The sequence below is a fragment of the Ruditapes philippinarum genome, unplaced genomic scaffold, assembly GCF_026571515.1.
Source record: "Ruditapes philippinarum isolate M1 unplaced genomic scaffold, ASM2657151v2 ctg2935_1_1_1_1, whole genome shotgun sequence".
NCBI classification, from domain to species: domain Eukaryota; kingdom Metazoa; phylum Mollusca; class Bivalvia; order Venerida; family Veneridae; genus Ruditapes; species Ruditapes philippinarum.
In genome coordinates, this window is record NW_026862251.1 from 53757 (window position 1) to 67201 (window position 13445).

Sequence of the window (13445 nt, forward strand, 5' to 3'; positions counted from 1 at the left end):
CTGCGTATCACAGATAAGACGTCAAAAGACAAATTTAAAAAGCAGGCAACATATCCTAAGGGTGATTCAACATTATTCAAGTAGGAATATTGGAACCACCCAACTAGAAAATGCCGAAAAGTTGAAACTAAAAATACCACAAGCACAACAATAATGTCGTGCTGAACGATCTTCAAGGATCGGAAATATAACATCATTGATTAAATGTACGGGGAGACTTTTTACAGCCGCCACACGGCACAAATAACACGGATGTGATCATAGAATAGACAATGTAAAATGTAAAACATAACGGAACTGGTCATTAAGAAAGCTAGAATGTGCCTTTTTTCGAAAAGAATATCCAATGGTACCTAGAAAATGTTTATCTCACCAAAACATTATTTATTTTATTCTTTAGAATATCACAATTGTCCACAAAAAAATCTACTGGGCATTTCAGTCATACCAGAGAGTTGGAAGAACTTTGCCAACATTAAAAGAAGATAATATTATTTGACTGATATTGTAAATAAAACCTTTATAACCATTTATTACCCCCTTGCGTGTAGCATGTACCAATATACGTTGTCTTGATAATTTGTATATTTCCTTCGTTTGTAAAACAAACACTTTTGTACAAAACATTCACCACACAGATGTACAGATGAAGTCATATGCACGTGTCCTATATTTTTTATCATACTCTTGTCATTAGCTGATCTTTTTCATTTGTTTTTGCTTGCAGTTAGAGCTTTCCTTTTAGAGTTGTGACCTTATATTCGCTCGGGTATGTTGGTAAGAGTTTGAATTTTAATATGTCTCTTGGTATTGTTGAATCCCATTGGCTTGTCATCATGCTGACGCCCAATCGACCAATCTCGTCACTCGATTTCGCTGCAAAACCATTCCCACCGATAGCCACGCCCAACTGAGCATGAATCATGTCTATATAAGGATGTGTAGTGGGCGTTTCTGTTATAACGCAGCTGTCAGTTTGCCAGGATTTAAAATCAACACCTAAATTATGCATAGGAAAAGAAAGAAAATATGAATTGTTATAAAAACTCATTTAGAAGTAAAAAGAGAGAAAAGAAATCCTTTTACTTATAGTATAATAATACTATTTGCATATCTACGAAAAGTGCAATTCACATTAAATCGAATTTAAAACAATATAAATCTTTGGACGACGAAAACAATGTGTGCAATACTTGACTTATGGAGTATATTAAAGCTATATTATAAATAAATAATGAATACATTATTTTTCAATCTCACATTACCATCGAACAATGATTTCGCAAAATTAGTCACATGCTTAGCCGTAACTTTATTGCCCTCTTTAAACCATTTTGTCACATCAACTGGGGTTTTTATTGATTCAGAACTTGCGGCATCTCTTAGACCCAGTTTAATATAATACTTTCCTGCAATGAAATAAAAATAATAATGATAATAATGCTAATATGCTCTAACATGTCTTTTTTCAATATAAATTACGAAATAGTGACTAAAACGAGTAAGAACCATAGGCACAGTGCTCTTTAGCAAGTTAGAGCAAGTATAAGTAAACGATTAAGGAATCAACGTTTTATGTTTTTATTGCAATACTGTGCAGTTTAATCAACTCCATTTGTACCTGATGATTGCTCTAAGCATGAAACGGTACCGTTTATTTAAATAATGAAATAGATTTGTTTAGGATTACCCTATGTACCATGATGTGAATATTTTTAAACGAGCGTTTAAGTTACATATTTTACTCAATACTAGTAAGTAACAATCTTAGTATTATTTCTTGCTGTCTTATTCTCAAACTAACAATGACAGTTATCTGCTCAAATGGTACATATTCTTGATTCTTGCTGGTCTCTGTTCTAATTATATCACTTTTCAGTTCAACATATTCACATGGAACAATAGCACGTTCACATGAAATGTTCGTGAAAATAAAGCCCACCGATTAAAACCAATATATCATAACCCCCCACAAAATATGGTTCATCTTTTAGTTATGTCCAACCGCCACACCAAATCTTAGGAATTTAGGCCTAAGCGTTCAATTGTAATTTGTCGGATAAACCTTTTGTGTTAAAAACTACTATAAGACCTTGGACTTTAAGAGGCCCATTTATATTCCTAAATCAATAGGGATCATTTATTAGTCATGACCAACCTCTGGACCTACTGTCTGATATTGTCGTATGAAGAAGAATGACCTTGACCCTAGGATCGAAAACACAATCACTGGACTGAATGTCACTGCTGGTAGATGTCGACCTTGTGAAATGAGAGGAGATTTAAGAAAATGAAACTTGAGAAAATTCAGTCGCAACACAATTTTGCTAAAGATTAAAGGATATGTTCGATAAGAACATCCACACATGAAGAAATCTGTTTAGTATTTAGAAAGATAATGGACAGGTTATATGGGAATCGAAGTGCCTTGTGTCATGTTAGCTTAAGAAATATACTACCATTAGGATATTTTATTGGTGGCATCATGTAGAACGAAATCTCATCTTTGGTTTTATGTGAGGCCGGAACCTGCCAGACTTCATTGGCTCTTCCATAATAGATAATACATGGCATTTTTCTGTAAAAAGAAAAGAAAAAGACAGGTTTATCTTCTTTTTGGTTTATACATAATTATGCCCCCATTTTGAAAAAAAGGGGGTATATTGCTTTGCACTTGTCGGTCCGTCGGTCCGTCGGTCCGTAGACCAAATGGTTTCCGAGTGATAACTAAAGAACCCTTAGGCCTAGGAACTTCAAACTTGGTATGGTGATTGGTCATGACCAGTAGATGACCCCTATTGATTTTGGGGTCAAGGGGTCAAAGGTCAAGGTCACATTGACCTTGAAAGCAAAAACAGTTTCCGATCAATAACTAAAGAACCTTAAGGCCTAGGAACTTCAAACTTGGTATGGTGATTGGTCATGACCAGTAGATGACCCCTATTGATTTTGGGGTCAAGGGGTCAAAGGTCAAGGTCACATTGACCTTGAAAGCAAAAACGGTTTCCGATCAATAACTAAAGAACCTTAAGGCCTAGGAACTTCAAACTTGGTATGGTGATTGGTCATGACCAGTAGATGACCCCTATTGATTTTGGGGTCAAGGGGTCAAAGGTCAAGGTCACATTGACCTTGAAAGCAAAAACGGTTTCCGATCAATAACTAAAGAACCTTAAGGCCTAGGAACTTCAAACTTGGTATGGTGATTGGTCATGACCAGTAGATGACCCCTATTGATTTTGGGGTCAAGGGGTCAAAGGTCAAGGTCACATTGACCTTTTCAGCAAAAACGGTTTCCGATCAATAACTAAAGAACCTTAAGGCCTAGGAACTTCAAAACTTGGTATGGTGATTGGTCATGACCAGTAGATGACCCCTATTGATTTTGGGGTCAAGGGGTCAAAGGTCAAGGTCACATTGACCTTGAAAGCAAAAACGGTTTCCTATCAATAACTAAAGAACCTTAAGGCCTAGGAACTTCAAACTTGGTATGGTGATTGGTCATGACCAGTAGATGACCCCTATTGATTTTGGGGTCAAGGGGTCAAAGGTCAAGGTCACATTGACCTTGAAAGCAAAAACGGTTTCCGATCAATAACTAAAGAACCTTAAGGCCTAGGAACTTCAAACTTGGTATGGTGATTGGTCATGACCAGTAGATGACCCCTATTGATTTTGGGGTCAAGGGGTCAAAGGTCAAGGTCACATTGACCTTGAAAGCAAAAACGGTTTCCGATCAATAACTAAAGAACCTTAAGGCCTAGGAACTTCAAACTTGGTATGGTGATTGGTCATGACCAGTAGATGACCCCTATTGATTTTGGGGTCAAGGGGTCAAAGGTCAAGGTCACATTGACCTTTTAATTAAAAACGGTTTCTGATCAATAACAAAAGAACCCTTAGGCCTAGGAACTTCAAACTTGGTATGGTGATTGGTTATGACCAATCAGATGACCCCTATTGATTTTGGCGTTAAGGGGTCAAAGGTCAAGGTCACATTGACCTTGTAGGTAAAGCGGTTTCGATCAATAATGAAAGAACCCTTAGGCCTAGGGACTTCAAACTTGAGATGGTGATTGGTCATGATCAGTAGATGACCCCTATTGATTTTGGGGTCTAGGGGTCAAAGGTCAAGGTCACATTGACCTCTTAGGTAAAAAACGGTTTCCGATCAATAACTAAAGAACCCTTAGGCCTAGGAACTTCAAACTTGGTATGGTGATTGGTCATGACCAGCAGATGACCCCTATTGATTTTGGGGTTAAGGGGTTAAAGGGCAAGGTCACATTGACCTTGTAGGTAAAAATGCTTTCCGATCAATAACTTAAGAACCCTTATGCCTAGGAACTTCAAACTTGGTATGGTGATTGGTCATGACCAGCAGATGACCTATTGATTTTGGGGTCAAGGGGTCAAAGGTCAAGGTCACATTGACCTTGTAGGTAAAAACGGTTTCCGATCAATTAACTAAAAACGCTTAGGCCTAGGAACTTCAAACTTTGTGTGATGATTGGTCATGACCAGCAGATGACCCCTATTGAGTTTTAGGTGAAGTGGTCAAAGGTCAAGGTCACATTGACCCTTTAAGTAAAAACGGTTTCTGATCATATAACTCAAGAACGCTTAGGCCTAGGAACTTTTAAACTTGGTATGGTGATTTGTCATGACCAGCAGATTACTCCTATTGATTTTGGGATCAAGGGGTCAAAGGTCAAGGTCACAATGACCTTGTAAGTAAAAACGGTTTCTGATCAATAACTAAAGAACGCTTCGGCCTAGAAACTTCAAACTTGGCATGGTGATTGGTCATGACCAGCAGATGACCCCTATTGATTTTGGGGTCAAAGGTCAAGGTCACATTGACCTTGTATGTTAAAACCGTTTCCGATCAATAATAAGAGAACCCTTAGGCCTAAGAACTTCAAACTTGGCATGGTGATTGGTCATGACCAGCAGATGACCCCTATTGATTTTGGGGTCAAGGGGTCAAAGGTCAAGGTCACATTGACCTTGTAGGTAAAAACGGTTTCTGATCAATTTACTAAAAACGCCTAGGCCTAGGAACTTCAAACTTTGTATGATGATTGGTCGTGACCAGCAGATGACCCCTATTGAGTTTTGGGTCAAGGGGTCAAAGGTCAAGGTCATGACCAGTAGATACTTTATAACCCTTATTAATTGTTTGATCACTGGGTCAGAAGTCATGCATAATAACCTTATCACATGACTAATTGGCTGCTGATAGGGGGCATACATGTTTTACAAACATATCTTGTTTATTTTAGTTCGATTGTGTAGGAAGCTATATTAGCTTATAGACACACTTTCGAATCTGTTCCTGGAACCAACCAGTACTGAACAATGAGTGTCAAGTTTCTTGCTCAAGGCAACAACGGCTTGCCCCTGGCGGGGTTTGAACCCATGCGGCTAGCGATCATTAGATTACTAGTCCAATGCGTTAACCACTCGGCCATGCCGCCATTATGGCATTTTTGTAACTGCCCTATATGATCGTTGCCTTTTTCAGCTTTATAAAATGCTGATGTAACTGTAACTTATTCTGACACATTAGTTCAACTAAAAGACGCATTAAGCTTCCAAAACCCTTTTTTTCAGTTCTTATTATCTATAGTTTTGTTGTTCTGATTACAATTTTACTAATTGGCAAAATGCCATCTTATGCTTCATTTATAGTGATTGTGTTGTCAAAATATTATCATGTTTGTGTTTTACGCTACTTTGAGGACAATTACTCAAAGTCAGCACTTTTCGGTATCCCATCGTGATCAGAGGTATGAAGTCCAAAGTGCCCAAAAATTTCCAGAAGTCAGGTTTGAGGATTCTGTTACCTCGATTTTAGTATTTTAACGAAGTTCGACTTAATTCCTCGACACAGGAAGTGTTCTAAGTTACATAAAGATAGTTCATATATTTAATTTTACTCACGTGAACATTTTCAAGTTTGCCTCCTCTACTTCTAATAAAGACACAAGGAGTGGAGAAATGATTTGTTCGGGTCTTACATCCGGCAAAACATCCCTAAAGGTAGTAAATGCTCCGGTGGCTAACAACACCTTTTTGCTCCAAATCGAGAGTCCCTTTTCTGTCTTAATTAACATCACATAAGAACCATCTGATTGTACAATACGAGTCACGTGATTTACCACGTCATCAATTATTGTGCACCCTTGTTTTGCTGCCATTGTCTTTTGAGCTTTAACCATTCGCCTCGGATTTACATACCCGGCTTTCTTTGTCTCCATTCTCCCATTAGTATCTTCAGTTAACCTAAGATATGGGAATCTCTGTTTGAGCAATTTAATGTCAAGCTTCTGGGTAGGAATCGCATTTCTTGACGCTACTTCATCGGTCTTATTCAAATAAGATCTTCCTCCTATCATAAGATTTCCTACTTCCTGATAAAACTTTATACCTGAATAAAGATATAATTTTAGCTTAGAAGATAGACGGTCATATCCGTCATGATTGACAAAAGAAGTGTAGAAAGAAACTAAACAATACTCAACGGACGCGCATGAATGATTGTGGTCTTTTAATTGATAATTTTCAATTTTTTGACATTTCTAGAATTGCACACCCTTCTAATTAATATCAAAGAGATTATCGGTAACATACATTTATGGTAATATAACTCTCTGATGCAGCGAACATGAGCATTTAAATATGCATGTAGAATATTGAAATTATTACCACACCTATGCTTAGCTGATATGTATGCTGTATGTTTGTTTGTTTCCGTATGATGAAATAGGAAAAAATAGATAATTAAGCAATGGTTCCTACCGGACTGTTGTTCAAGGTCTCTGTAGCGCTGGATTGATTCTCGTGCTAAAGTTGACCACACGGCATCTTTATCCATACATCGTGTTATTCTTCCCTCGTCAAAATAGGAACCATAAATTCCACTAGTCTTATCATAGCCTCTATTCTGAAATGACGATCTTACAATAAAGTTTATAAATAGATGTTCTAAAATAGATGTAACTTATGTTATAGATTACTAGTATTTTTATATAAATTATGACGTTACTGACTTTGCGTAAAGTACTTGCTCGTCTTTTGTCTCTGGACCGTACAAATGGAAATTACGAGGGATTATTGGATACCAGTATCAAAATATGATAAGCAAGAGCAGCCAAAAAATAGGACCTTGTCACACTGGCATGCATTTCTTAACACAAAAGGTTAAACCTCATTAACATTTTCTTTATTATGAACTTCGTTTTAGTTAATTTTAGTTAATAATTTAGACTTTGATCATAGATCATTCCAGTGAAGTTGGTGGTGTTGGTAGTGTTAACTCCAGATCACGACAGTAAGCCACATTGAATTTACCAGAGCGCATTCCAGTCACAATGTCGTTCCTTGGCTGGCTGACAATCACTTAACCAGTACTTGTTGCCTTAACTTTTGCAAGTAACTGATAACTTAAACTTCCGCAAGTAACTGATAACTAGTTTAAACTTCCACAAGTAACTGATAACTTAAACTTCCGCAAGTAACTGATAACTTCTGTACATGCCAGTGCGAAGATTGTATAATCTATCACAACGCAAGTGACTTTCACCGTATGGGAATCGTACCCAGATCGCCTGATTCACAGCCCAACGCTTCACATAGTGAGCTAACCAGACGGTGCCAGAGATCATTAAAATTCATGACAAAATATTTGTTATAATACTGGCTTCTTTCTAATTTTTCTAATGTTGCAAGTTTTTCTTTCTTTCTTTCTTTCTTTCTGTCTTGCTTTGTTTCTTTGTTTGTTTGTTTCTTTTTTTCTTTCTTTCTTTCTTTCTTTCTTTCTTGCCTTGTTTCTTTTTTTCTTTCTTGCTTTGTTTCTGTCTTCTTTCTTTCTTTCTCTTTCTTTCTTTCTTACTTTTTTCTTTATTTTCTTTCTTTCTTTCTTTCTTTCTTTCTTTATGTCTTGCTTTGTTTCTTTCTTTCTTTTTTTTCTTTCTTTCTTTCTTTCTTTCTTTCTTTCTTTCTTTCTTGCTTTGTTTCTGTCTTCTTTCTTTCTTTCTTTCTTTCTCTTTCCTTCATTCTTACTTTCTTTCTTTATTTTCTTTCTTTCTTTCTTTCTTTCTTTCTTCGTATCAAACATTTACGTCCTTCAGCTGATGTACGGTTGTCAATGACATGAACATTTAATATATGCAAAATAAACACACTAGACGGTCACAGGAATAAAACTTTTCTCCTTATAAAGAATAAAGTGGTGGTTGCTTAACTTGACCCAGGTGGGTCAGGTTAGAGCGTTAAGATTTCGCCATTTATTGTCACAGTGAACTCTGGAAACGTAGTGACATAGTATCTTGTGGTCACAAGATAAATACAAGTAGAGATTTTGATGCTAAAGCATCAAGTCGCCGGATAGAAATATGATTGTAAATTATCATAAATAAAAGAAAATATCAGTTTAATGGTTCGAGTATAAAGAAAAGAGGAACAATAAGTTGAGTAATGTTTATTCATAAACACGTTTTCATTTACTTGCCACAATTATATCTTCCTTAATGAGAGTTTTATGCAAAAAATTTATCTTATGTTATAATAAAACATCATATTTGAATCAAACTTGCTTAGCAATTTTGTCAAGAAACTGTTATCATTATTAAATAAGCAAGTATTGTTTGGCAATATTTACCCGAGACTCAATATTTTCGGGAGCTGTTTCGTTTGCTTACATAACTTATTATGATTAATGTTAACGATTTTATTGTAAGTATAATTACATGTATAATTATAAAAATTAATACTGCTCGATTGCCTAGTGGTAAGTATGACGAAGTTGTAACCTACATGTAGTAGGCGCAAGTTCGAATCTCGGACAAATCCTGTGCGTAGTTTTCATAAATTGATTTTTATTATATCTTTTAACTACGGTGGCACAGAGGTGACATGTGGGTGTCTTTATTTATCTCGTTCCCACGAGATAATAAGTCGTTCCCACGAGATAATATCTCGTTCCCACGAGATAATTATCTCGTTCCCACGAGATAATAAGTCGTTCCCACGACATAATATCTCGTTCCCACGAGATAATTATCTCGTTCCCACGAGATAATAAGTCGTTCCCACGACATAATATCTCGTTCCCACGAGATAATTATCTCGTTCCCACGACATAATATCTCATTCCCACGAGATAATAAGTCGTTCCCACGACATAATATCTCGTTCCCACGAGATAATATCTCGTTCCCACGAGTTAATTATCTTGTTTTCACGAGATAATATCTCGTTCCCACGAGATAATTTCAGCCAATCAAAACTCAGTATAGTGGAAAAATTAAAAGTTATTTCCCTTTTTTTAACAAATGCTAAAATGGACTTTAACAATCAGGCTAATATTAGAAACCTTATATCAAGATACTTTCATGAAAGATTGAATTACCGGCAAATAGTGACTGTGTTGCGAGAACAACATGGGATATTATTGTCAATAAGACATTTATATAGACTTTTAAGGTCTGAAGGACTTCAACGAAGGTCGTACTCTGATCCATCTTCAGTTATAGACTTCGTCCAGAATGAACTCCAACATTCAGGCCAGCAACACGGATACAGGATTATGCGTGAAAGATGTAAGAGGGAAGTAACTTTTTGTTGCGTTTTTACAAAGACGAATAAGCGCAAAAAGGGGAATAACCTTTTCCTGTCACATTGAAAGCTTTTCATTGGCTAATTTATCTTGTTCCCACCAGATAATTATCTCGTGGAAACGAGATATTATCTCGTGGGAACGAGATAATAAGTCGTGGGAACGAGATATTATCTCGTGGGAACGAGATAATTAACTCGTGGGAACGAGATAATAAGTCGTGGGAACGAGATATTATGTCGTGGGAACGAGATAATAAGTCGTGGGAACGAGATATTATCTCGTGGGAACGAGATAATTAACTCGTGGGAACGAGATAATAAGTCGTGGGAACGAGATATTATGTCGTGGGAACGAGATAATTATATCGTGGGAACGAGATATTATGTCGTGGGAACGAGATAAAAAAGACACCCACATGTCACCTCTGTGCCACCGTATTTAACTTTATGAAACATAAGTTGATAAATCGTGTGTTTCATTTCTAGCACTTTTTTATTTCATAATTTTGATAAACGGTCAAGTTTTGCAAAATACAAAAAAAAATCACTTTATCGAACCTACAGTCTTCAATTTGAAACTAACTTAAAATCTAACATCTTGTCATCGAGGCTTGTAAAGCAAGTGATATGATCATAATTCTATTTGTAATTCTACTTTATACATAATACCGTTAAACGTATGGTTTTCTTCAGCACCCGACAAATTATTACCGATCATCGAATATTTGCAAAGTGACTATGAAAATATATATGCTTAATTATTGCATAAAACAATGCAATTCTATTGTAAAAGTGATGTCTGCATAAACAAATTATTCTTATGCACTATCGAAAAAATATATTATTTAGCTGAAATCAATATGCCTGTCGATACATACAATAAAGTTAATGTTTAATTGCCTTTCAGTGCGATAAACTATCAACACAAAGATGGTTTATTAGTTTTCTCTGTGTATCCAATACGATTCCGACCCCTACTGTCATACCGAGATTTTTCATACAAAATTACTTTGATTTGCACTTTATCACCTGCCAACCATTCACATATTACCTGTATGTCTATCTTATCAGCCATTTGTTACTATTAATAGATTTCATACCAATAACATACAACGTGTAGTCACGTGATTCTGGGAGAAACTGTTTATAATAAATAAGATAAAAAATAGAATAGGTCTCATAAGATACAAACAACCAGATAATTTAAAAGTGTCATTTCAAATATCATGCATGATTTATTTATCATAAAATAGCAACGCTTGACACTTTAAAAAAAGTAAAAGCATCCCCAAATTCAATGACTGGTCCATAGGGATACGTCATTAATTCATTTTATAAATATTGTAATGTTGCTTTTTACGATGTCAGTATTTGAATATTTCATTTCATTTAGCAACATTATTGTATGTTTGAATTTTTGAGATTACTGAAAACAATTGTAGTCTTTAATTGTTCAGTAATTGTTATGCTTTTATTTACAGAAATTAATGCCTTCTCCTACCATAGGTATAATATTAAACTATTACAAATATAGTCGCCGGTTTCTACCGGCGACTAATAAAAACACTCACATGTCACATTTGTGCCACCGTACACACGTGATAAAAATGTAAAGTAAAAAACTATGTACAATGTCAATGGTTTGACGAGATTTGGTCCACCCAATTCAAATCATTTTACCTACATATAGTAAATATAAAATATTGCGCTCAAATATCCTTATTAATTTGTATATTTTATTCTATTGATCACCTCAAATATACAATTATAGATCAGCAAAAACTAAAATAAAAAAACAATATTTCGGCCATTCCCGCCATAGGCCAGTCTTCGATAATTAAAATATATCTACGGATACAATGACCGCAAACACAATTCTTTGGCTAACTTGCGCTACGAAAATTATATAATTATATTTTTCTGTTTCCTTGAAAATGTTGAAACATTTAAGTCAGTAAAATCGTATATTGTAATTTAACTGTAATTTAAAAACAAAATAAAAATATTTGTTATATTATCTATTTCCTGATTAGATATGTAATCTCAAAGTGAAAATTGATGTGCTACATGTTGACAGTATTTTATAGTTAACTTGCCGGTTGTATACCTCCTTAATCGGTTTAAACTACTGATTCACGTACACCTTTAAAAAAGAAAATTAAACTTTTAAATTGGTACCTCCTGTCATGATTGAAACAAAGTTTAACAAGTACTTACCTTTGGTTCTGTTGGTCCTATTAAACACGTGTTTAGACCGGAAGTGACTGTTGCATGCCGGGCAGCAGCCGACCCAATCATTCCAGCTCCAATAATACATAAGTCATACATTGTTTATGATATTATGCAATGATATTATATAAACACATTGGAGAAGACGAATATTTAAGCCAAATTAAAAGCCGTTATCAAAGCCGTGAACGTTTTCTGAACCGTGAAATGTGTGTATTTGATCAACTTAGTGATAGGCCTATGCATAATCATGCATGCAGCTGTTTATCTTAATGTGTCATCTGTTTAGGGCGTAGATTTTGTTTCAGGTTTCTCTACCCCCTATCCCTCAATTATTATATTAATTAAAAAAAATGAAAAGAACACTTGCAGATGTATGTTATTTGAATTAACATCAAAAATAATTGTTCAAATTAGAAATGTACTTGTATACACAGGGTGATTAAACCTTCAAATTTTAATGTATTTCCATCAACAGAAACTGTCTAAGCGTGTGCAGGAAGTACTCTTCCTTCTTTTGTAACTGAGATATACTTATATTCAGAATAATTATTTCAGATCAGGTTACACTACGTAGATCATATATATTCATACTATATTTATAAATACTCTACAACAAAATTTCTACAGTATTCAGTAATCATTCCGTGTATTAGGACAAAAATATTACACTATTCAGCAAATATTCCGTGTATTAGGACAACAAAATACTACTTTAATCAGGAAACATTCCGAGTATAAGGACAAAAATACTACACTTTTCAGCAAACATTCCGTGAAGGAGAAAATTTCTACAATATTCAGCAAACTTTCCGTGAATCAGGACAAAATTTCTACAATATTCCGAAAACATTCTGTGAATCAGGACAAAATTTCTACAATATGCAGCAAACTTTCCGTGAATCAGGACAAAATTTCTACAATATTCAGCAAACTTTCCGTGAATCAGGACAAAATTTCTATAATTTTCAGCAAGCATGTCGTATATCTACAATATTCCGCATACATGATTCAAAACACCAAAGTTAATGTAATCTTTGGATTAATGTTTGAAACTTATTTGACGGAAAAAGTAAAGGATGGATATAATCTCATTGAATACGATATTTCTCATCTATTTTGGGGATTTTCTGTCAAATATCCTACAATGTTTGTAATTTAGAACACCCTGTGGACTGTCAAAGCACATTTGTTTTCTAACAGATGCTGGTGATAGTTGGAGAAAAGGTAAATAATTTGAATATTACAATTAATTATTCATAACATTCGTGCTATCATCCACAAGAGTTTGGGAGTAATACTCGTCAGAGTATTGCAGTTAGAGAGGTGTTAATTGCCCTGATTTAGTGAATAATGGCCTTTATTGTTTTAACGCGTTTGAGGTCATGTCGTGTTTAATGTCATTTGTATAATTAAAATAAAATTTAGATAAACATTTGAAGTTTATCAAAGTGTGTTTACATTACACATTAATTTTAAAGATAGCAACAGTTATCTTGTTGTTGTTGTTATTACATGTAGTCTTCTTCTCATCATCATCATCATCATCATTATTATTACTATTATTATTATTATTATTATTATTATTGTTA

General features: G+C 35.0%; 1 protein-coding gene across 1 annotated transcript; it reads right to left on the reverse strand.

The window, feature by feature from the left end:
- Positions 1 to 567: 567 nt before the first annotated feature.
- On the reverse strand, positions 568 to 12065 carry LOC132718428 (uncharacterized). The gene is made up of 6 exons (XM_060702123.1): positions 11842 to 12065; positions 6805 to 6949; positions 5947 to 6433; positions 2460 to 2578; positions 1266 to 1409; positions 568 to 999 (listed from the first exon to the last, which is right to left on the reverse strand). The coding sequence occupies exons 1-6, from the start codon at positions 11950 to 11952 to the stop codon at positions 728 to 730; spliced, it is 1278 nt and encodes a 425-aa protein (XP_060558106.1). The 5' UTR covers positions 11953 to 12065; the 3' UTR covers positions 568 to 727.
- Between the last annotated feature and the right edge of the window lie 1380 nt (positions 12066 to 13445).

Excerpts from the sequence above, each read along its gene's own strand:
- LOC132718428 (XM_060702123.1), bottom strand. The coding sequence starts at position 11,952 with ATGTATGACTTATGTATTATTGGAGCTGGAATGATTGGGTCGGCTGCT. Across the intron at positions 6,434-6,804 it reads AGACCTTGAACAACAGTCCG|GTATAAAGTTTTATCAGGAA; the intron begins GTAGGAACCATT and ends ATCTTTATTCAG. Across the intron at positions 2,579-5,946 it reads GCAAACTTGAAAATGTTCAC|AAAAATGCCATGTATTATCT; the intron begins GTGAGTAAAATT and ends TTCTTTTTACAG.